The sequence below is a fragment of the Etheostoma cragini genome, chromosome 4 (genome assembly GCF_013103735.1).
Source record: "Etheostoma cragini isolate CJK2018 chromosome 4, CSU_Ecrag_1.0, whole genome shotgun sequence".
NCBI lineage: Eukaryota > Metazoa > Chordata > Actinopteri > Perciformes > Percidae > Etheostoma > Etheostoma cragini.
Genome location: NC_048410.1, coordinates 9,262,461 through 9,286,907, shown reverse-complemented (window position 1 = coordinate 9,286,907; position 24,447 = coordinate 9,262,461). Strand labels below are relative to the sequence as shown.

The 24,447-nt window shown below is 39.5% G+C and overlaps 3 protein-coding genes across 8 annotated transcripts in view; 1 reads left to right on the top strand and 2 right to left on the bottom strand.

The window, feature by feature from the left end:
• Positions 1-374: 374 nt before the first annotated feature.
• On the bottom strand, positions 375-5,420 carry LOC117943632 (neuronal vesicle trafficking-associated protein 1-like). The gene is made up of 5 exons (XM_034869885.1): positions 5,156-5,420; positions 4,798-4,951; positions 4,433-4,549; positions 1,626-1,736; positions 375-694 (listed from the first exon to the last, which is right to left on the bottom strand). Exons 2-5 carry the CDS (start codon positions 4,924-4,926, stop codon positions 494-496), a joined length of 558 nt encoding a protein of 185 aa, XP_034725776.1. The 5' UTR covers positions 4,927-4,951; positions 5,156-5,420; the 3' UTR covers positions 375-493.
• Positions 5,421-8,408: 2,988 nt separating this feature from the next.
• tacc1 (transforming, acidic coiled-coil containing protein 1) overlaps positions 8,409-24,447 on the top strand; it is a 30,749-nt gene continuing 14,710 nt past the window's right edge. The window contains exon 1 of one of the 3 annotated variants that reach the window (XM_034869872.1): positions 8,409-8,656. Coding sequence is in view for 2 of the 3 variants with exons in the window: in XM_034869870.1 (XP_034725761.1) it covers positions 20,149-20,234 (86 nt within the window). In the remaining variant the exon portion in view is untranslated. Of the gene's footprint in view, positions 8,657-13,588; positions 13,919-20,148; positions 20,235-24,447 lie in introns of those variants that run through there. The other 2 variants (XM_034869871.1, XM_034869870.1) reach the window with 2 other exon arrangements.
• On the bottom strand, positions 14,031-20,144 carry aggf1 (angiogenic factor with G patch and FHA domains 1). 4 transcript variants are annotated; one of them, XM_034869875.1, is made up of 16 exons: positions 20,093-20,144; positions 19,940-20,001; positions 19,437-19,630; positions 19,157-19,256; positions 18,867-19,051; positions 18,496-18,627; positions 18,178-18,378; positions 16,988-17,447; positions 16,635-16,743; positions 16,423-16,474; positions 16,223-16,324; positions 15,966-16,134; positions 15,690-15,769; positions 15,474-15,601; positions 15,282-15,381; positions 14,918-15,172 (listed from the first exon to the last, which is right to left on the bottom strand). In XM_034869875.1, exons 3-16 carry the CDS (start codon positions 19,620-19,622, stop codon positions 14,918-14,920), a joined length of 2,259 nt encoding a protein of 752 aa, XP_034725766.1. In that variant the 5' UTR covers positions 19,623-19,630; positions 19,940-20,001; positions 20,093-20,144. The 4 variants fall into 4 exon arrangements, with proteins under 4 accessions (XP_034725764.1, XP_034725766.1, XP_034725767.1 ...); XM_034869876.1 differs by lacking the exon at positions 16,988-17,447 and adding an exon at positions 17,920-17,989 and having other exon boundaries at positions 19,940-20,144; XM_034869873.1 differs by lacking the exons at positions 19,940-20,001; positions 20,093-20,144 and having other exon boundaries at positions 14,031-15,172; positions 19,437-19,646.

The following is a 24,447-nucleotide window of genomic DNA, read 5'->3' as shown; positions in this document are numbered from 1 at the left end:
CTCAAAGCAAACAGATTGTGTTTAGAGTCGTGCGTGCATGTGCGTTAAAACAAACGACGCAGACACAAGATGGTGCAGTCATTTTACAATGTGAGTACTAAAGAGAGTTTTGTTACATTATGTGTATGTACAAAGACAGTGAGTGTGTGTCTGTGTTTGTAGCCGTGTGACCTTATCTACACGTTTGCCACTCTGTTTTTAAGTGCAAATAAATAACAACATATGCATTTCAAACAAACCATTAATCCACCCAACAGCAACAGTGGCTTTGCTGAAAACTAATTTCCACAGATTTCCTGCTATAGTACACATCAGATGACCAAACTACATCAACAGGGCAGCAGAGCACCTCAGACAAGAGGAGTTGATTTTTCACCCACGGGACTCTGAGGTTTGCTTGAATGGCACAACCATATTATTTATTTATTTCTTTGAGCAGCAGGTTAGGCCACCTCCTGATCCCAGTATCCCAGGTTGGTTAAGCCCAGGTTGGTTAAGCCAGTTTCTGGGCAGTCTCCGTCTCCTGCTGGGTGACCTTTTCCTCAGACATGATGGTCATCCATGGGGATACTGACCGGGTGATGGTCTGCTTGGCGATGTTGTAGTGGTTTATGAGGGTAAAGAGGCGCCCGCGGCCCGCAGGGACCTGAGGGGGGTAGTTGCCATACATCCCAGCCGGCATGCAGCGACCTTGCTGCTCCAAAAAGAGAGGGAACAAGATAAAAACGAGCCAATGTTAAAGGAAAAACAAAACACTAGGTGACAAAATTATAATTTCTTTTAGTGTAATGGTATTCTGAGAAACAAACTGTGATTCACAATTAAGTTATATGAGAAGAAAAGACAACTGTTCCAGAAAGATCCGGCAGAACATGAAAAACTAAATCTAATTGAAAAACAACTTGATACAAACTAAGCTGCATCACCTAATCTATACCGGTGCCTATGAAAATGGATAAAGCTTGTGCAGAAATTAGTCAACAGTCCTTAACTCCACTGCCACAGGTTTATAGCAAGACTATATAACTTTTGTAACCAGCACTCGCTGTGGCTGTGTATTGGACTGAGTGATGGTGTGTTTAATTGCTTAATAATTCAAATTTTCCTCTGTAAGAGGAAAATTGTTTTACTAATTATTTTTAAAGGTTAATATAATTTAAAAACCAGATTCATTTATTTAGAAACCAAACACCGGTGCAGTAAAAACGCTTGATTCATAATGCCTCAAATTCTATAACAGAATAAAAAAATGATTCTATTATAGATCATGCCTATAAACAGAAAACTATTAAATCTTTGAAAACTGTTCTGATGAACTGAAATAATAGCATAGTTTTGTTGGTAAATCTAATTTGAATTTCTTTTATCGTAAAACAGCTTCTTGGTAAATTCAGAAAAACATTGGCCTGCAAATGCTTACCTTTATTGTGACATCCATTAGGACAGCCAGATGATTTATATGAAACATTTTTTACATAGTAAACCTAAGTTATGTATCACTCTTCACAACTGCTAAAAACACTTTCCAAGGTAAATAAAACATAATCAATGAACCAATAAGATAATCACATTAAAATATCACCATCAGGCAGGGTCACAAACACTGATGCTCATTAAGTGTTTACCGTGTAAACAAAGCTGTCGGGGCAAGGCTGCTCGTACTGGTAGACCTTGTAGACGACCAGGAAGACCACACACACCAGGAAGGCCAGCGCACAGATCACAAGCAAGGTCACCTATCGGAGAGACACACAGAGCTGTAACAATTCCACGTTTTACTGTACAATTATAATTGTCTTAGAAATAATTACGATTAACAATGTTATTGTCTTTCAGTCAAATGTGTTACTTTTTTTTTAAAAGCTGGTTTTGAATGAATTCCAGTATACATCTTTTGGTTATATCACTGTAATGTTACCCAGATAATGGGATAACACAGACACACAGCCTATGAAGTAAACCCTGCCTCTCTATTATAAAACATTGTATTTTCTTCCTAAATTAATTATTAATTGACTATTACCATTTTACCTCTTAGCATATTAGCTAATCTGAGCAATTAATTGCAGTTAAACAAAGAAATGGTGATTATGGAAAACAATTCTGATTAGACGATTATGTATTAAATGTTACAGGCCTAGATACACAACATCTCCGTCATCAAACCTATGTCACAGCTCTCCTAAAGGTCTCATTCTCAGTGGGGTCCGTGGCACTGGGTGATATGGAGAAAATCAAATATCACGATATTCTTGACTAAATACCTTGATGTTGATATTGCGATGGGATTGTCAGATTGACAATTGCTGCTTTAAAAAAAATATTTACACAATGAGATTTTTGATAAATAATCATCAGAAATGTCGATTTAATGACAAAGTGTGTAAAGGCAAATAAAAGAGCAGCTAGAACAGTCTGCTAAGCTCAGAAAACTACATCAATTGACTCTAATGCAGCCTTCAAAACCAAGAAAAGACCACACTTAATGTATCACAATTTTACAATATCCAAAATCTAAGACAAAATCTACTCTCATATCACAATATCTATATGATATTGATATATTGCCCAGCCCTACAAGGGGGTCTGTGAAAAGTCTTCAGATTCATTCATTTAAATCATCATGTAAAACTTTGTATTTATTTTTTACAAAAGGCTTAATTGTTCAATAAATAGTATTTAATTTTTCAAATCTTCAATTGTTCATAGAGTTGTAATCCAACAAATATATAACTCTCAGACTTTGCAACTTTTTAATACATCTAAAATCTATCTAATACATTTCTCTTGTATTGTTCAGTCATGTAACTTGGACTATAGAAATGTAGCTATGTCAAGTTATTCCAAGGGACATACTGTACTGTATTCTCGATCTTGTAAAGGGGTCCTTGGCTAAAAAAAAACACAATTGAGAATCTCTGTCCTAACGGACATAATTTCCTCCGCTGCTCCGCTCCATTCTCAGGAGATGGGCACAGCTCAGTCCGCTCCTCCATAGTTAGGCCACTCAGAAGGTTGACTAACCCTAAATGTTTCCATTTTCTATTGGATTTTAGCTATCTAAGTTCAAATGTTTTTTTCTCAGACACAGAGTGATACTTATTGTGCAAAGGAATTAGACGTCATAGTTGTTGTATATTATTACAACTGTAAACCAATCAGACTGCTTGACTTAAGCTACCTGTTTTATAAACAACATTAACTAACAGCCAGGCAGGCCTATAAAGGATATTCTGCATATAGTAACTCAACAGGAAGATGGCTTGTGTGACCATCTGTACAGCCCAGCTCTCACCTCTCAGGGGAGTTATGTAACGACTACTGGTGTTTCTAGAAAGTGGGAGGGGAGGATAGGACAATGTGTGGGAGAAATCGCCTCATTATCACGGAAGATGTTGAGCCCCAAGGTGAGCACCCGCTATTTTTATGAGTCCATATGTTATTTTGCTTGTGGGCAAATTGGATTATTGAGAAAGTGAAACAGTGAAATCCAGATGCAAATGTAAAATTTCTGTCCGAATATTCTTGGTTGGTTGGTTTTTTGGATTGGGAGCGCGGTGTTGTGCAAACAAGTCCTATTTGCACCCGGTATGTTCGGTCAGGTTTAATTAGACTGTTAACAGCACATATCAAAATGAATCAAATATTGAATATGAATATAAATATATTATTTATATCTGTCTTTATAAATCCCACAGTTCCACAGAAGAGCAGACATAGTGCAAAGCAACAGGAGATTATTAAAATACTATCTGTGATGAAAGGGCTGCCTGCAGCATTTCAAAGCATTGATCAGAGGAAGTGAGCGGTGTTCTCTGAGACAGTGGCGGGCCTCCTTGCCTTTCAGCTCATGTTTGAGAATTAAAGCTCTTTTACTAAAGGAAGCTTGACACAACTCACAGAGACAGTTTCATCTGTTGATTTTGAAAATCGAGTAGACTATTGCTTAGTCTGCATGCAGAACAAATAGTTCATACATTTTGAATTACGCAAGGAGGCCTGCAGTTTTTTTATCTTTTCTTTTACAAAAGCACATGTTTTTCAATCATTCTATATGGTGTCACACATCTGCAAGCCAGAGGGGCGTTGAGGGAGGTGGGAGAGATGCTTGCTGTTTGGAGGCCATCGCCATGGCAGCAGCTGAATTAATGAGTTTCAGGGCGGGGTTAAGTGAATCATTATGCATTATGTCTCCCTGTGTAGCCCGAGAAGATGACAGGCTGTGCAGGACACGGGACATTAGGATGACCTGAGCACAGAAGTATAACTTGGTTATTGGTGGGAGAACGTTACGACGGCAGTGACAAATGTCCTGAGCTGCAGGGACACAGCTGTCTGCTCTCCAGGCATATGCATGTGTAGGAGTGTGAGAGATATTGAAAATGGGATGATGTATGAAGCACGGACGATGTCACAGCGACATCATTCTTACCTTGAGCCGCTCAGATACGCCTTCAATGATGCTTATAGAGAACTCTGCGATTTTAGGAGATTGCAGCTTTCCCTTCTTGCTCTCACCATCATAGTCTGCCTTTGTCTTCACCACAACCTGGTAGAAACACAAAACCAATCAGCTTTCAGTTATAGCTTCGGGGAGAAAATGCAGGATGGGTTACATTAAGTGTATTGTAGTATAGAAATAATAGATATGTAAGGACATTGGTTACACAAAGGAAAGTGTTTTCCTTGATTGTCCCTATCTTAATTGGGCTAATTGTAATGATATAAATACAGCAATGAAGGCCCCCTCACTGTGACTCTCCAAATCAATGGAAACATATTAGACCAAAATCTTACCTTATCTGGTGGAGGAAAATGCAGCTGACTGGCATCTAATGGTGTGATGAGAGGGATGGTGTCAAATCCATCTTCAGAAACCACCTTGCCGTTATTTTTTTCGCTGAAATTATTCCCCAGTTTAACCATTTTCCCTGCACGAAAAAACACCAACCTGGAGGTGGGGGGTCAAGAAATCATATCAATCACGTCCTTTACACATGAAAAGCAGCTTTACAAACCAAGCACAATGATGCGAGGCGCTTTGTGGGCCAGGAGAAAGCCTGTTTCACAAAAGCGCAGGAGAGGACACAGCAAGGCTTCGGCACCGATGCATCACCGTGGAAAAAAATAGGATTTACCGCATCCAAACACTTACCAGCTCAGACGAGTAGCGTTTTAAAAACAGCGTTTTTCCTCCTGATGTGGTGACTTTATTGCTACAGCGCCGCTATATGTTTTGTTAGGTGTGACGCAGCCGATTTGCGGAGAGGAGCTGGTGTACAATATGGCCAGCTGGGGTTGTGCGCCGCGTTCCCTCCGAGCTGGATGCTGCTGCTGGCGTCTGGCTGCACTGCAAGTGATGTAACATCCTCATCACATCCGTCCATAGGCTACTCATCTGATCAGTGGCAGTAAACCCAGGAGCTGGAGCCCATTCACAATCTAAATGTAGCCTACAAAGTGTTTTATTGTGTCCATTTATGAGGGGAATCCAGGATTTTTTTTGTATTGAAAGGATTTCCCCGGGCAATCATGCAAAAACAGAGTGCAGCCTACATCTAGAACATTTTAATTTTTGGTTTGCGCAGTCGTAGTAAGTAGTGTGTTTTAGTGTGTCTCCTGCAAAATACTATAGCCTAGCCTGCATTTATACAAACATTGAAGTCATAAGGAGAGATAAGGCATTTGAAAAGTTTTCTAAGAAAATCCTGAATTAGCCTATTTGTGACTTCCTGGTGATAATAGGCCACTTAAATCTCCTGAAAACTGGGCTTCAAACTTTAAGGTGGCTATTGGTATTTTTTATATAAATACATAAAATGAGAATGTGAAAACAACGATGTAAACGAAGTCACTTGTAGTGATGAACCTACAGAGAGTTCTTACACGCATCTGCAGCAAGTTTCAGCTCAATGTTTAGCTATCTGGCCACAACATGAAAGTTTTGGTTCTCTCTGTGGCAGAAAAAAATATAATAACATACAAAACTTCTTAAAACCCACTGTACACTACCTGCTCAGCAGCAACCGGCAGACAGCCACAGTATTACTAGCTGGTGAGCATATAGTGGAGCATTTAGCAGCTAAAGAGACAGAAGTTTCCCATACAGTTGGTGGAGAACAAAATCAGAGCTAAAAGATAGTGACTGTTAGACTAACATTCAGCAAGTGGCCACAAACAACTCCAAATGAATTATATTGTTGCTCCATAAGTGCTGTATTTGTAAATAAGCAACTGTTTACACAAGTTTACCGTATCAACATAAATGTTGATGTGATGAAATGCCAATGTTCAGAACGTGTTTCTCCTGGCCTCTAGTGACCAAAGAAATAAGTTATTTCAGGGTTAAAGAGTAATTTCTGGTTGAAAGTTTTTAAGCCTTTCTCAATTCTAGTTGGGTGTGGTAAGAAGGGTACTCTGTTGCACCTGTAACCATACCTAACAGTGATGCCACAGTGTCTATTAGGCTACATCATGGCAGCAAGGTCAGAGGTTAGACCACCACATCAGCAAATATTTTAGTGGGTGTTTAATTACTCTTTAAAGCACCTAAAAACAGAGTATGGTTATATAACCTTAAATATTAATGAATCAAAGTATTTAAAAAAACAACAACATTATCTTAAGGTATTTTTTATTCCGTTTGATAATCTGAACTCATACACTGACAACACTGATGCTAAACTCTCTGACGCTGACAGCAGACGCCGATCAGCTGGATCAGGATGATGTGGAGTGGTTTTAATCAGATGTCATTGACAGTAACCAAACAACCCAGTATGTGACATCCCCTTTTTTCTAATGCTGCAAATACATCAATACATACATTTGAGTTAAAAGCAAATGTCCTGGTTATTCAAATGTTATGGTTTTTTAAATAGGCCAATATTTTAATAGAAATGTATGAACACAACTCTGCCCCAGTCTGTGCATCTGACTTTATTTTCTCTCAATAATGCTTGTAACATGATTTTTGACAGACTCTTATGGGTAATTGTTGTTTGCATTCAGTGCATTCAGTTCAGCATTCTTCAGCATCATAATTTTTGCGTAGTAAAGCTGTCTTCTCTGTTTATCAGCATGCAATAAATGGTTCCACCGCCCTCAAACCAGAAAGAATAACTTAGAGAAAAATGCTAAAACAGAAATACCTTAAGTTAAATACTGAAAACTGTTCTAGCTTTGGCAGGGAATAGTATGTTCAGCATCCAAAAGCTGATATAGGTTATAGGTTTTCATTGGCTTTAGTGACAGTAGATCAGAGTGTGGTTCTGTAGTGATTGTCTCTCATATTTATTTTTACTGATATTACACAGCAATGACTTTGCAGACTATATGCTTAAATGTCCCAATTGGTACATTTCCCATATTTGGTCATACATAGTTTCCAATGTATCAGATTTGGTCTGTAGCCAATGAATACAAATTATTAAAAAAGAAAATTTCATGAATTATTCTGTGTGTCAGACTCTGAAACTTAGATCTTCAAAAATGTTGGGATCCATTAGACTAAGATACATTGTAGTTATAGTTAAATAATCACCTTAAATTATTAACCAACACTCCACCAAGCATTCAGTATATAATCATTGTGCAAAACACGTAACATTTTGATTTTACTAAGCCCTTTATATCACCTCATTATAGTAACCATATTAGTGGTGAAATGAAGATGTGTCTGTGCATATTATCCAGTAGCTTGTTGCCAGGCTACAGTGGGCTTGAAAGGGATCTCTAATTGAGGTCCAGCCTGTTAATCCATAGGGAACTGGAAGCAGCAGAACAGAAAGCGATCTCGTCGCACAGGCTATTGAGATAGAAACCACAGCTCTTTGGTGAACTGTTAACTCGGCCTGGTGGTAATGACAGCTGCAGTGCCTCTGTGTGCTACTGAGATGTCTGTAGAATCCACAGAGTTTCTGTTAACTGCAGCAGGCAGATGCGTTGCAGGGGCTTTCTGCTGCAGTTGCCTTCTCAGGATTAACCACTAGAGGGAGACACCACTCACACATTAATAACTCGTGACTGCTTGTGTTATGTATTACCATGCATACTGTGGTTGTACCTGTGGTCATTACCATCACGTAAATGGACAAAACTGTTATGATTCCAAACTCTTTGTTTTTTTTCTTTAAACAGGCACTACAAAAAGGCAGCACAGCAGTGACAGCTGAAAAGATGTTTCCTTTTTCTTTAAATCATAGGCTACTTCACATTCAAGTCTCATTTTTAGTGGGATTTAGTTAGTAAAATCACAGATCGCCACTTGTAGCCTACTTATTGTTAAGTGATAGTGGAAATGAACTTAGCAGTATGCATGGTAATGTTAATAAAGTCGTAACTTGTAACTTACACTGTATAAAGTGTGACAAAACCTTACATAGAACTGCAACTGCTGTGTCTTTAAAACCAACTCTGCTGTTGGCTCTTTGCCCAGAAAGTTCATTTCCCATCCAGCCACATGGACTAAGCTTCGCCACGCAGAGAGAACAAGTATTTTCCCTCAAAGAGCGGCACCTCCAAAAGCAGTCAGTCAGAGCACAAATCCCCTTAAGGACCTCTGACACTGACCAGGGACTTTACTTTGCACTGTGTTATAAGGACACAAACCTCCCGGCAGATCCATCACAGCCCGTCAGTCCTCAGAGAAGCCAAGGTATGATTGACTCTTGAAACTCAAAATGTGACAGTCTGCCTGTCAGGTGTCCCGTTATACATATCATTATGTGCTTTGAGTACATTAGTTAACCGATATGCTTTTTTGTTGCCTACTGATCTGCTGACTTTTGGACAGTGTGCCAGATGACTCATTGAATGTGCTGTGTCTGGTTTAAAATGTCCTGCTGCCATGTGGGAGCTATTGTCTTTTGCATGAACACAAAGCCTCTTTTCATGAATGTAAAATTCCCCTCAATAGTCGACCCAGCAGTTTGTGTTGGGTGTGATGTGCGAAGCTGTTCAGAACTTCTGTTAACCCTGTTCTTGTGAAGATTTTCCGAAACAACAGGCAGGTTACGGAAAGACACACACACACACACACACACACAGGATGATGCTCTTGTTGAATGTCTGTCCGTGCTACTGATCAGCAAAGAGAGATGTTTTTTTTCTATGAACTGACTGGTTTGTTGTTGTGGACGACTTGCATGAAAGCTGCTGCATCATGTGAACGATTTCACTGTGGAGGATTTCTGGGGGGTTTTCTGGGAAGATGAGGTCACAGGGAGACACGCCCCGAGGCCTCTGGCTCCGAGCAGGAAAGGCCAGAGGTGGAAGACGTTCAACAGCGGCTCTGAATGAGTCACTTGCCAAGAGGAAGCCATAGTTTCTTTGTGAATTTCCATTCTGTTTGGAGCACAAAATGTTTTGTCTGTCTGTGGTATTTCTACACATGTTTACATTTAAATACAAAAACAGAAGCCTTATGACTGCTTTAACAGGCTTCAAATAGTGTATCTAATTTGCCACAGTCACAAAGGACCACTTTGAAAAAGGGAGCTTCAAGTGAAAAGATATATTCACGCTGGAATGTGATTGGAATGAAGATCATTTCCTTTCAGCCAAAAAGATCAAGTTGGATGACCTGTGATCTTGTGGAGGCATTTAGGGTTAGGCACCCCCACTTCCTGACCTCTCCCCTCCTCACATGAGCATTCCCACCCATCAAGTGCATTCCGTGTGCTCAAATCTCTTGTGACTGCCTTCCAATGATTACAAACAAGTTTTAAAATAGGGTAATCTTGAGTGTTATGAGCTTGTGTGCTCTGTTGTGATTCATAGAGGCTCACCGGGCGGTGTGGACGGACGTCGCCGGGAGGGCTGGCTGGGCCGGAAGTGGAGTGTGGGGGAAGTTGAGTCGACACAGAAATGTTTCTCAGACCAGTGTCGCTTCTGGTCTCATGCCTCTCAATGGAATCACAGGCACAGGCCGAGATTGTGATAACAGAGTTGCAGACGTGGTCTGGCAAAAATGAGAGGAAAGTGTGTTGACTCTGGCTGGGAACGGTGGTTTTCTGCTTCTGTCTGGATCAATAAATAGAGAGGGTAAAACGAGCAGTGGTGGAAGAAGTAAGATCTTTTACTATGTTAGAAATACTTTTATTTCAAGTAAAAGTCCTACAATAATAAGTAAAAGTGCAAAAGTATTTACATTAAAATATACTTAATAGTACCAAAAAAAGTCAAAATGCAGAATGGCCCATTTCATGTGACACCAATGACAACATATTGAATTACTGTATTATAATTTGCATTACTTAATTAAGTTAATGTTGGAGCTGGTACAGGTGTTGCTAGTTTTAATTACTGGTAAAGCTTAACCTATAAAATGTATCATGATGTATTAGTTGATTTATGTCTTGTATTACTAGTTTAACTCTGCAAAGTAACTTAAGTAAAAAAAAGTAAGTAAAGCTGTCAAATAAATGTAGTGGCGTAAAAGTATAATATTTGCATCCAAAATGTAGAGAAGTAGATATAGAAAGTATTTTAAAATGGAAATACTCAAGTTAAGGAAAATTACCTGAAAATTGTACCTAACTACAGTACTTAAGTGAATGCAGTAAGTTACATTCCACCACTGGAAATAAGTGGAACTGAAACACACATTAGAAAGATATGTAGAGTATTGCATGTAAAAGAGCACAAAGGCATTACAGTTTTGTGCATAACACAGTGGGCTCTTACTGTAAAATCAAAAACATGTTAGTGTTGTCCTTCAATTGGAATATCATTTATTCAGATTGTTTTTCACTCTATACATTTCCCTATTCAAAACACATTTTTGCAATCTACTTTTTTTTAATAGTGAAACACAATATAGTGGAGTGGACTACAAAGACTACCCCATCTGTCTATTGCGGCTGTGAACGCTCACATGACTCCGTGACTGTTTATGTGTACTCCGTGTACCACACAAGAACCGCACAGTTGTTTGAATCGCTCTGAAAAACACATTGTGACTAACATTTCAAAGGACAACAAGCTGTGTTCTGCAACGCAATGCACCAGACAAGCTTAAAATGCATGCAACTGCAGTTCAAATCTTATAAATAGTGCAACTGTCACTAACTGAACTGTATTTATGAGGTACATTTTCCTTAATTACAGACTCCAGTGAGCCTGGCCCCAACCCTTGACCATGATGGAAATGAATGAAATCCTGCCCCATGTAGGGAAACTATGAATGATGATGACGATTAAAGATTAAAGCTCTCTTACTATTACTTTGTGGTCGCTCCTCTGACACACAGCAGGGAAAGTCTAACAGTACACAGACTCTAGTAGTAGTATTCACAGTCTACCGGTTGATGTCAGGCTCTTCAGTCCACGACAGATATTCCTCATGTCTGGAAAACGTTCTCTCCCCAGCTTCCACAGGGTGGCAGAGTAGTGTGAGGGATTATCTCATAACTCTGTAGTTCCAAACCTTTCAGGCTTGTGTGACGCCTTAAAACAGAATGTCTACTTCTGAAATCTTGAGCAGTCCAAGCAAAGAGTTAGTCTTTTTTTTCAGATTGTTTCAACTTAAAAATTTTAGAGACTAAAATTACCTACTGACTAAGTGAAGGACGCTTTTGCTAATTCAAAGTAATGAAGTCCTCCGAGAGTAGGTAGAGAGAAGGTAGGGGTGGACCTGTTTGCAATCAGTTAGCTGCTACAGGCAATGTGCCTCATCATGTCTGTGTTTTGGAAAAATGCAACAAAAATAAACTCATCTGGTGGTAATTTTTTGTTTTTTTGGTGGGGAATCAATGCAGCTGACTAATCAATGGAAATCATCCGATAACACCGCAGATGACCGGATGCTAAAATGCAGTTTGCACTGCTGATGAACCTAACTGAAAATATCTCAGCCGTCTGTGAAATGTTTTTTAACAGCTCTTCTTTGACAATTGACTAAGTGCACATTTAAAAAAAAATCAAATTCATAAATATAATTGATTCCATGGCCATAGAGTATCTGTAAAAAATGGCTAAAAGTAGAATGACATCATCAAAGGTTGACAAAGACAAAAAACAAGTCAATATTTGAATTTGTTTCATGAACTGTGATTTAATGAGATTTATTTAATTCAATATCATGTAATTTATTCAAGTTAATTAACTTTAATTCAATAATTGTAGTTTAATTTAATCTATTTAGTGCAATTAAATTAAATTTATTTTAGTTCAATTAATGTATATAATGTAATTTGGTGTAATAACTTAAATGTATTTTCTTTTATGTTGTACATCACTTGTTTGACAACATACTGAACGTATTGTATCCATATTATACTAACCACAACCATTTTAGCCAAGAACGACAGAATGTGTTGCGGGTGGGTTGGCTCAGTTGGAAGAGCAGGTGCACATTTATACAGAGGTTAAAGCCTTGACCTAGAGGTCCAGGGTTCGAGTCCCACCTGTGATGATTTCCTGCATTCTTCACCCTCTCTCATCTAGCTGGCCTGTCCATTAAACAGTGGAAAAGCCCCCAAAAATAATCTCTAAAAAACAGAAGTGACAGTATTTGAGTCATGATGTAAATTAAAAAACAATTTCTGACTCATCATAACTATCAAGATTGTATGGATTTCTGTCACCTAAATACCTGAAATATGAAAAAACATACTTCTGTTATCTGCAAATATGAGATGCAACTTTCTTCTCTTTCAAATCTTTAAAAATGCAACACACAACAGTGTGTTGCATTCCGTTTGTTTTTTTACAAGTCTGTGTGATTGGGTGCATGTATGCATGTTTGGTATGAAAAGGGGACGACCTTTTTATGCTCCTGTGTGCAGGACAAAGCCACAATGGGGCTGAAAACCAGGTGTCATTACAAGAGCCAGTCATTGCTATGACATGTTTTCTTAAAATATGGACACGGTGAAATAATAAAAGCACATTATCTGCATTCTAAATCCCAATTGTTGTTTTTTTTGTGTGAAGGATGCCAGATTACCTAGATTTGTTTTATTGCTATGCAGGCTGAGGCTTGTCTCAAACAATCACATGGATTATAAACACTAGTTCTTGTCTGTCACATAACCCTGATTCGGTTTCAGCTCCAAACTGAGGCCTAAAGGGAACTTGTTTTCACTTGCCTGTGATCCCAGGAAAAAAACAGCTGTCTCAAGAGTAGTCACATTTTCAAACTGCAAGAGAAGTTAGTGTATTCTTTCTGCAAGGTTATTATGCACTGATTCTGTTACATAGATTTGTAACATGTGTACACTTCAGTGTTTGGCTAAAAAGTTGGAAAAATGCACTTCAACATGGACAGCAAAACAGAAGAGATTTAATTACGGCTAAATTATCATTATCACGCACCGACCGTAAATATAACTCAAATCAGCTAACTTTCCCCTAATGGACTTAGCTTCTGAAGAAATTACAATATGAATGGCCTGCACTTGAAAGAACAGTGGATCAGTGTCGGGAACTGGTCTAGCAAGATCTTGATCCACATCCTCAGAGGAATGAACTACCACTTTATCTCATGACTCACCATACTGTAACTTTTTATGGTTGAGACTTTCTACCCAATACAACGGGCACATAGGACACAAGCTGATACCTCCCAGTTTTTGTTACACTAAAGTTTAAGCTGCATAGTGTTTACTTCCAGTTAGTGCAGTTGAGGGAGGAGATAATAAGAGGGAGGGACAAAAGAACCCACCTGTTACTGGAGGAAGAAACCTGACAGCATTGCATCACTACTGAACTAGTAATGTGGCGATAGGTCTAGCAATTCAACACTGCTGTTGAGCAGTCTCAGAGGAGTGCCGTAGAGTGCCTACTAGCTCAGAAAAACACACTGGTGGCAGTGTTTATCAATCGACTGGAGAGGAAACATCAAAATGGGTGGCAGTATAAGTCAGAAGAAGGACAGCAGGCGAACCAGCTCAAGGAGTCACACCAACAGTGTCACGTGAGTCAAATTACTCACCTGTTTGATGCTGATTTTAAAAAGCAAATCTATTGTCACTTTGTCTTCATTGATTTGAAACGTGTTGCTTTCAGCTGAACCAATAATGTGAGGCTTTTGTCTCTCCCACATTACTGGTTCATATTTGTGAAGGTGTGTGCAGTTATAGTAATGCAGTAGCAGCAAGAATATACATATATAACATGTACTACTACGATGTAAACTACAATACTGAGTGTATAACTAGACTTGCACTCTTTTTCCATTTGGTGTGAGAGTGGACTCTCTCCGAGCATACACTTGCGGACACATGCAAATATTCACACACCCTTGAAATTAACCCACAGATAAGATCAAATACAGGCATACTGTGGTGTCCTTTGTGTCACGGGGACTTATTTATTTTATTTACATTTCATATTAGCCTGGCATTGTGCTTTGGGGGTCCCTGGGGCCTTTTTCATTTCATGCCTTTGTGACCTCGTAGGCCACAGAAGCAGAAAAATAGGATTTAATACAGGAAGGTCTCTTTGACCAAAAGGACAACACAAGGGTTAAACAGGTTTGCTCACTGGCCTTTCACAAGTATGTGGATATGCATGTCCATGTGCTTTCAGGCAAACACACCAATGACAATAATAACAGGCAAATAACCAAACTGGACCAAAAGGTTAAGCACTTTCACATTTTTATGTGCAACATTTTTCTGGGGGGCACTATTATACAAAGAAGTTGTGACAGGTTCACCATGATCAGTTACAGTTTTTGTCTTAATAGATCCACAGTTGTCTCGTCAAAGCATGATCTCATTGTGAGAAATATAGCTTCAATGTGTCAATATTTGCTTGAGGCGATTCGTTTTCCTTTCCATATCCTTTTGTTCTGGGAGGCACATTGGCAGCTCTGTCAATATACAGACACTATATCACACTTCCTTTGACAGGAGACAGATGAACATCAAACGTCCCAGCTTTAAAATCCACACTATATTCTCTCTCACTCTTAACTTTGGCAGTCTGAATCAACAACCGCTTGGGTGTTTGTAGTCTCAGTCTCTTCTCCTCGGACCCAGGCTTTGGGTGACTTGTTCTTCTGCGTTTTAGGAGAGAGCGTGTCAGGCTGGCACGAATCAGCAAATCTCTCGCGCGCTTTCTCCCAGTTCTTCTGGGACTTTGATTTTGTCACAGAGACGCCGTCCAGAGACATAGCGCCACCAGCCCCCAAACCTGAATGGGACTTCCTGATTTTCAGTTCAATCTGTGGATAAAGGAATGGGAAAGAAACAAAATAAAATAATAATGTTGCTTCGCAATTCATTTTTAGTTAGAACAAGATCTGCCAACAGGACATCCCCAGATTGTCTTACCGGGTCTTTTCTTCCAGTTCCTTCTTTCCCCAGTCCCTCTCCTCTCTTCCAGCCCATCTTTTCCAGCATTTTCCGTCCTTTATTGACGTCACTGATCTCCCTTTAAGACGACAAGTAAGACATAATACATGATTACCACTTCATCCATAGCTTTCCTTCTTTAGCAAATACCGTCAGGGACAATTTACTTACTGATGAACAGAAGCAGGTGCGTCATCTCGTTGGAAAACACCCTCGCTGCCCACTGTCTGTCGTCGAGACTCTGCTCGGTCCTGGTATCTGGGGTTCCTCAGGGCTTTGGCCTCCTCATACTCACTGCTCTATTTCCAGAAAAGCAAAGAGGTGACTGGCTTCATCAAGAGTTTTCAAAACTTAAAAATGGTGGCGGTTAGTCTTGATAGCACTCACCTGCAGGCCATATTTAGCCTTCATCTGCTTCAGTTCCTTTTGTCTCAGTGCTTCTTTATCCTCTTTGGTGGGAGCAGGGCCTTTGGGAAAAGACAGCGAGAAACTTAATATTTTGCTGTTCTTTTCATGTCTTCTAACAGGATGTGGTAAACAATCACAACTAGTGAATGCAATCTCACAGTGAGCCTTTGTTTGAGTGGCTCAGTATACCACAGTTGTATCATGCAACAACAACTAAATGTTTTTCTGTGGATGTGTTTTCGTGACGTGGCTTACCTGTAGCAATCTCCTCCCTCCTGTGCTTGCTGAGGTGAGCCATCACCTGACCAGGCTCACAGCCATCGCAGGTATCAGTGCCCGAGTGGATATGGAAGGACAGCACGGTCTCTCCCATCTTCACCTCATCACCGTGCGTCAGCGCATGTGGCTCACATTTGGTTTTAGGCTGCAGAAAAAAGATGCATTGATAACGTCATTGCGGAGTTGAAGTTTAACTATTTTATATAGAGGCAATGAACAGACATAATGTTGACCTGCAAGATCCTGTTGCCATTGATGACTGTTCCATTCTGGCTTCCCTGGTCCACCAACATGTAACTCTGCTGATCCTGGTCAAAGTACACTTCTGCATGGAACTAAAACCAAATACAATTCAGTTAGAAACATCACGTAACCTTGCAATATGAAGAGACATTTTCAAAACCTGGACAAATATCAAAGTGAAGTGGGGTACCTTGCTGACTCCCATTTCTGGTATTCGGATTGCATGGTCCATATCTTTCTCTCTGCAACAGAAAGACAGCAGGGGGTCTTTATGACTTGCTGAGAGAACAGTTCCTCATATTTTCCCGTATTTTTCACATATTCGCGTAGTATGAAAGTGTGAAGGCTTTTACTGATAAGTAACTCATGCTGCCACATGACAAGAGAGAAATTAGCACAAACCTGCCAACGGTGGCTCGAGAGTCAGCTGTGATGATGAACAGAGTGCCCACCTGCAGTACTGGAGATCTGACCACTGTCACTCTTACACAGGGTGGCCAAATGTCTGTGACTGCAAGAAAAATAATTCTCACTGCATTGTCATGGGAACACTGCGACCTCAGAATGGTACAGTGACAGTGATGCTCTAACTAGCTGCAAAGTTACTACCAGATGTAACAAATTTACATAAGAGCTAATTGTTTGTCTTTCTTTCTATGGCACATATTAGCAACAAGGTGATTTAAAATGCTTTACATCAAAAGAAAAACTTGTGCCCTGAACAAGCTCTGAGTTTGGCTTGTTTTACCTCTCACCTTCATGACTCTGAGTCTCCATTTCTGACTCTGTGCTTTCCTTGGAGCTGGAGCTAGAAGATGATGAGAACGAGGGAGTGGACCCCCACTCCTCTCTTTCTGATTCTGTGATCTCACCCTCTTCCGGTTCGCTGTTCCCCTCTGAGTCATGGTTCCGAACCGGGCTCTTTTTCTTCTTCAGCTTTTTGGACTTGGATTTCTTCCTTTTCTTCCTTGATCTACCTTTGTCCTTATCATCTTTATCATCATCGTGTGAACTGTTTTTCTGCTTCTTCCTCTTTGAAGATTTGTGGATAACCTCTTTATGTTTTGAAGAGTCTTTTCTTCGGGGAGCCACCTCGGGACTGGGACTGCGAGACTTTCGCTTCAGTCTTCGGAATTCTGTGGTCCTCTTAGTTGTTGGCTTTTCAACCCAGTCCATTTCTTCTTCTTCCAGCTTTACATCATCAAATATGATTTCCTGCCATCAGACAGTCAACAGAGACATTACAATCTCCAGCGATGTTCACTGACAGGGGCAAACTGGCTTTGTAGATCCAATGTTTCATGCCAGGCACTGTTTTTGTACATGGTTTCAGTCTTCAAAGACAATTCATTATACATCTCCCTTAAATTACACCAGGGAAAACTTAAGTAACTTAACTTAACTTAACGATTTAATTCTTACACTTGGACTTTACTTTCCTAGTTTGACCATCACATTATTGAGTGTGTTAAAATATCATCACTTACTTCAGAGCTTGAAACAGACCCAACCAGACTGTGTGAATCATCACATCACAGTCAAATATGTGTATGGTATTGCTTCATTGGAACTGTATAAGTGATTGATTCCTCCTATTGTGATGGCAAGACTATTAAATAGAGGCCCAGGTTAAAAAAGCTTGAGCTTTTCTTCTGAATGGCTTTGTGGAGTGGTATTAAAGCTGTACCTCTGTGGGAAGCAGTATTCCAGTAAGAAGAAATCTTCATTTTAGCCAATGATTTAGTCACGTCTTGCACCTAGGTCAGATGATAATCTTTTAGTCAACTAGCTTCAAAGGTATACAAAAAAAGCATACCAAGACCAATACTGTAAAGTCATTAGTTTTTGAAACATGGAAACTACAAAGTCAAAAGCCAGCTGTCAGACACTGAAGTATAAAATGAATCCATGGTAGGTATCAATAAAAGATCCAGGTGTTACATACCTTATCATCCTGGTGTGAGATTTTCTTGGTCCCTTTCTTAAACTTTTTGCCCTTCTTTTCACCCGTGCTCTTGTCATGACAAGGCTCTGCAGCAGTTTGTGCAGTAGGCACCTCAATCTTGGAATGAAATTGGTATCGCCCACTCTCTGCATCATAGTAGTAGTAAATGCCTGTGTTGGCATCATAGTACAATTGACTAGCCTTCAAAAGAAAGAAAAAAATACATGTTACTGGTACAAAATGTCTGTCATGGGGGGGGGGGGGGGGGGGGGGGGGGGGGGGGGGTTCAATTTTACTTAAAAAGGGTATTTAACAAACCGAGTCATAGTAGAAGCTTGTGCTGTGGTCATAGTACATCCCAGTAGTCTCATCAAAGACAAACCCAGTCTGTGTCATTGCCTCTTCAGCAGTGGCCCTCAACATATCAGCTATGGATCCTCCATCACCCTCCTGAAAGTCATGATATCATGTATTAGTCATAATATAAACTCATTTGTTAAATCAATGTATACACTCTTATCCACATCTCCTCATTTCTGTATTTGGGGAATATTGTTGAACAATTGGCCAAAGAATCAATTAGACGTTGAACCATCAATTACAATTCTGATCATGTTTTTAGTCATCCCTGGTGTAAAGAGAAATATTTGCAATTGCTTCTGCTTAAGTAACTTCTTAGTACAACAAACCTCTGTTGTAACTGCAACACTGTCGTCAGTGGGTGGGTTAGCACCAGCGGCTTCATTTGGTGCTGAAACCTCTGCGGCCTCGCTGCCATCAGCTGCTACCACTGCTGCTACTGTGTTCAGGCCGTCTGCAGTGTCTGAAGTCTCTGGGTTCTGAGAGTAGCCTCCATAGTAGTAGTTGTAATACTCTGGAGAGGAATATTGGAAAATTTCTAACAGTTTACTTGCTTTCTGACAAGCAGATATCATTTTATGTAGCTATTTATTTAATGTTAATACAAAATTAAACACACCAGTTTCTGTCCATACATTTTCTTCTGTCTGAGTTTCACTGTCGACTCTGTCTTTGTCTTTCTTCTTCCGGTCATGAATCTCTGCACTCAGACGGTCAACCTGAAAAAATACACATTTTTGATACATTCAATTGGCATGTGTTATTGAAACACCTATCGTAATAACGTGATCATAGAATTGCAATGATTCACAAATCCTGCCATTCATTCCTACCACACTGCCTAAAATAGAGACCAGGTCATAATGGTCATTTCTGTAAGTGTTACTATATGCACTTACTTGTTTCCTCAGGTCTTCGTTGTAGCTCTCTGTGCTCTTCTGCAGTCTTTCGGACTGGTTCAGTTGTTTCTGTAACTTGGTCAGCTCGGCTCTGCACTCGTGGAGCTCCTGCTTCAACGACTCTACTTTCAGACGGAGCTCAGCCTCTTCAGACTCCGTGTCCCTTTCTCCATCTTCATTCTCCATTAGCCTGACTGAAGACGAGAACATTCAACCTTGTAACTTGTAACGTTACAACGTTAGGAAAGCTGCCTACGAATATTAGCTATATTTACATCTAGCGTTAGCTAGTTAGCTTATCTGTTTCCGGAGGTAGCTAGTAAGTTAGTTATTTATTACAATGAAGACACTAACGTTAGACAGCACAGCTGGCATGGCATAGTAGACATTGTTCAACCCAGCACTGCGGCTGAATGAGCTCCGAGATGATAACTTCAACGAACTGTAGCGAGCTAGCTAACGTTGTACCTAACGTTAGCTCTGTCTGTAGGTTCACTTCATACCGTTTGCGTCGCTTCCGTCTCTTTGGCAGTGAATTCCCAGTCAGCACGACACTTGAACCGACCTGAAAGTTGAACATAAACATTTTGTAACTACCCTGTATTTCCGACACACTCGAGTACATGTTTTGATGATAATTAGACAGTTAACGTTACAGTTATAACCGTGGTAATGTTTACTGGCCACCCTGTTCGCAACCGCCATTTACTACATGCTAATGCGTCACAACGGAAGTACTTCTTCTTCAGGGTTGGCGGACTTTTTTGTTGCGAGTGAAGACAGGACCGTCTTTTTAATGTAAGATATGCACATGGATGTATAAAAGGAAGAAGTCGTGATGCCAAACTGTTAGATAATTCATGGTTTGTCACTTGCAAATTTACACAATAATGTTAATAAGGGGGGGAAAGCTTGGCGGTCTTCTTCGTTAAAACTGACACACTTAGAAGAACTTTTATCACCCATCGACGGGCTAATTTGTTTCTGAACATTAAAAAGCTTCAGGCTTCCTGTGGGTTAAATAGTTTGTGGTAGCCAAATTTAATTGAAAGGTTATATGGGAATTTGCACCACTAAAATGTATTGTCCAAAATCAACCAACATGATGTGAGTTTTAAGGTTGGTCTTGAAAAGGGCCCTTAAAATTTAACCTTTGTTATTTCAGTTTTATGTGGGGATGCTGCACATTCATGAATCAATGAGTTAAATTAAATTAACACACTGCAAATCTGGCCTGCTAAGAGCTTAGGAAGGGGACATATTTGTTAATGGTGGACATGGAGGGACTGTGCAATACTGAGTGGAAGTGAATTGCGCTTCAAAGGCTTAAATACATCTTATAACTTATAATAAAAGTAATGGACATATCATTATAAAAAACTTTTATACAGTTGATCAGTGTACAATAGTGGGCATTATGAATTAAGTCTGCAGGCTAAGTTATATGGAAATTAATGGACCTTTGTACTTGTATTGTGCATGAATTGGAGTTTGTAGTAGAAGGTGTGTCACAATAGGTTTGGGAATGAACTTTGTTAACTAAGTATAAATTGATTATGTTTGTTGATATGCAAAGTTTTTTTTCTTATTGAGGTGAACTGTCCAATTGTCACCATACTTTCACCACTAGATGTCCCTGCAACACACTTTTTCTGCCATTTGACATCTCTGAGTGAAACTGAGATAAAGTATGTGTTAGTTGCTCATCTCTGGCAGGATGTGGTCATGACTTAAAGTCAAAGCAAAATGTTTTCAACTCTTACAATACATGGCTCATACCTAGCTTCTAGCTGATGAATGATAATTTCACAGGGTGAATCATTTAGTTTGCCTCTTTGTGATAAGGCCACGTTAAGGACTACTGTACGCTAACTAACTAATACTTTTAAACACTATCTCTGTCATTGCCCCTTGCTCCACTTGTAGTTCCTCCACCTCCTTAGTTCCTCAAACACACAAATAACTATTCTTCTTTTCACATTTTGATTAACTTCCTTCCTTGTGTCTACACTTATTTCAGGCTCCAGAGGAGGGGCTGTTGTATAATAATGTAGCTCCACTATTTTTTACAACTGTTTAAATGAAATACAGTCTCATTTTATGGCGAGAGTGTATTTAAACGTGATACTGTAGACACTGTGTGCTTATATGAAATGGTATCTTTGCATTATTTCAGACACTTGAGCTGTGAAGTTACAAGGCAGCTTTGTCACAAAAATATTGTTTCTGGATGTTAAGCTTGATATGATGACTAAACATAAATGTGTCATTAGTCACATACAGAGAAAGGCAGAACTTGAGTTGTGTGTTCACTGAGGAAAAACGTATTTTGGAGGGTCGGAGTTGTTTTCCTTCTACTTTTAGTGACTTTCGGTTTTCTCAAAAATGGGTTTCCTCCCACTTTTTGAAATCTGAGCTCTTATGAGTTGTGTTTGGATTTTGGTGGCACGTCAGACCTCTTTTGCAGAACCTCTGGTGGCTGTGGTGGTGATAGAATGGAGTGGTATTTTATCTGGAGATACACACAGCTGCCTCACGCTACCTGCTGATGTTTACTGATGCCATTTTCTAGACTAGAAAATAGGGGCTGTCATCTATGAGTATGATTTGTTTGGAGGAGTAGAAAAGAGTGTGGTGCTCAGCTCAGTTTGTTTTTGGTGTTTTAGGTTTTTCCACAAAAATAAGTGCCAATGAATAGTTACGAGGTATGTTAGGGTGGTAATAGGAACCTTTTTACTCATCCCTGACTGTTACTACTACCACTACTACTACTACTACTGCTAGAGTTTTCAATGGCCCCTTACCATTTAGAATAAACAGAGAATACATGGAAACAAAGAGCTAACTGCTTTTTCAACTTACAAACATGAATTTATTGTAAAAATAAATATAATAATAATAACAATAATAATACTAATAATTTAATCAAACATGACCTAAGTGATGATCAGGGATTATTGACAAAGATTAATGCTTATAATGTGTGGGAAGACAGTATCTTTTAAGCTTGATCTACTGAGGCTCTCCACTGTGGCTCAGTGACTTAAATAGGAAAGCATGGTGCTTTTGCGAGCAAACATTTTACAGACGAGAAGGAGATACTAACCCCAGAATAAAGGCCCAAACTGCTCCTCATGCTCCTGTGATAATCTCTCTGTGCTACCCAATAAGTAATACTTGCACATGATCAATGCAAGCAGGGATCCACCTTACATTCACCCCAGTCTCAAGTCCCGCCAGACCCAGACAGTAAATAAGTGGGCAGAGGACTAACTGCACCCTTTCTGGTCCAATGTGGAAACTCTGAGCCTGCTCCTCCATGGAATTTGGGAGGAGTTTAGCTGCTGCGTAGCTAAACCAAACCTTGGAGGAGTTTCTGGAGTGGGAGTACAGTATTAGAAAAGAATACACAGAGGATGCATTGAAAGTTATATGACAAGGCTCACAAAACCCAAAAAATAATATACCATACAGGTGTTATTTAAAAAGCACAGAAGCTGTGGCTACATTGAAGCTCTGATATGTGTTTCATTCTGCTCTAAAAAAAAAATCACATAGCTGATAACTGCTGCTAATTGGCATTTGTTCAAATATGAATCACCTATAATAATTATAATAATAATAATCTTTATTTATAAAGCACCTTTCAAAACAGAGTTACTTTACTTGGAAAAATCTAAATAAAACAATTCAGCACAATACAATTAACCACAACCAAATAATAAGATAAAATGTGTGAAATAAACAACTAGAACATATTAGAACTAAAGTAACATTAACAAAATGCTTTTGTTTAAGTTTTAAGAAGTGATTTGAAATATGATATTGTTTCTCCATGCCCCGGATCCTCAGACAGGAAGTTCTGAAGTCGAGTGGCCCTGACCGCAAAAGCCTGGTCACCTATACTTTTTAGCAACAGCCAGCAGAACCCTGCCTGAGGATCTGAGGCTACGCCCTGGCTCATAGGGAAGCAGTAATTTAGCAGTATAACTGGGTGCCAACTCATGAAGTGCTTTAAACGTGATCACTGAAGTCTTACATCAATGTTACAGTGTGGTTAGCAGTTAAGGGAGGCCAGAAAAGGGCTAAGGTGATCTTGTCTTCTGAATTTGTTAAAAGCCAATCAGCTGCGTTTTGTACTAACCAAAGGCGTGAGATTGTATTGTGACTTGACCCTGAATACAGTCAATTACAATAATCAAGACGCAATGATATTAATGTATGTATGACCTTCTCGAGATCAGTGCCAGAAAGGTAGGACCTCATTTTGAAACATTATTTGAAAACACACGTTTCAGCTGCACGTTTAAAAATTGCACACAGGGAGCTAAGTATTTCTTTAGAGACGGCATTTGATTTGGAGGACTAAATACAATTATTTCTGATTATGTTTCATTCCATTGGAAGAAGTTTTGGAACACTTAGCACTTGGTTTCTGATAGCAAAGACGTAGACATAAGTGGCCTCCACTGGTTTGGAACAAAAATCTAAGTTTCATACAACAATGAAAATGAATGTTGTGTTTGCAGATAACATGTACTAGTGGGAACATTATGTAGAGGACAGGGGGTCAAGGATTGAGCCCTGGGGTGCACCACTGGTCGGAGGTCCCACTGAAGTCCAGGCATCACCGATAAGTACTGAAAAAGTTATATTTGACAAGTACGATTGAAACCAGAGGCCAACAAATTTTTCAAGGTGATCCAACAAAATTGCACCTTTGAGGGGATCAAATGGAGAGCTATGATCAAGAAAAAATTAAATAACAATATCAACAAACATCAGCTGTTGGAAATAGATCATTTGCAAGAGTATTTCTGATTTAGTATTTCTACCTTTTGTATGTCAAGGGTCTCTTGGTCTACACAGAGTCCTCAGTTTGTACTAATAATTGACTTTGACCAGTCTCTAAGGCTGTTGAGGTATTACAGACAAACATCCTGAGTAATGTCATGCTTTAATTTCCTTGAACATTCAACAATATGTACCTGTGTCAGATGCAACAATGGGT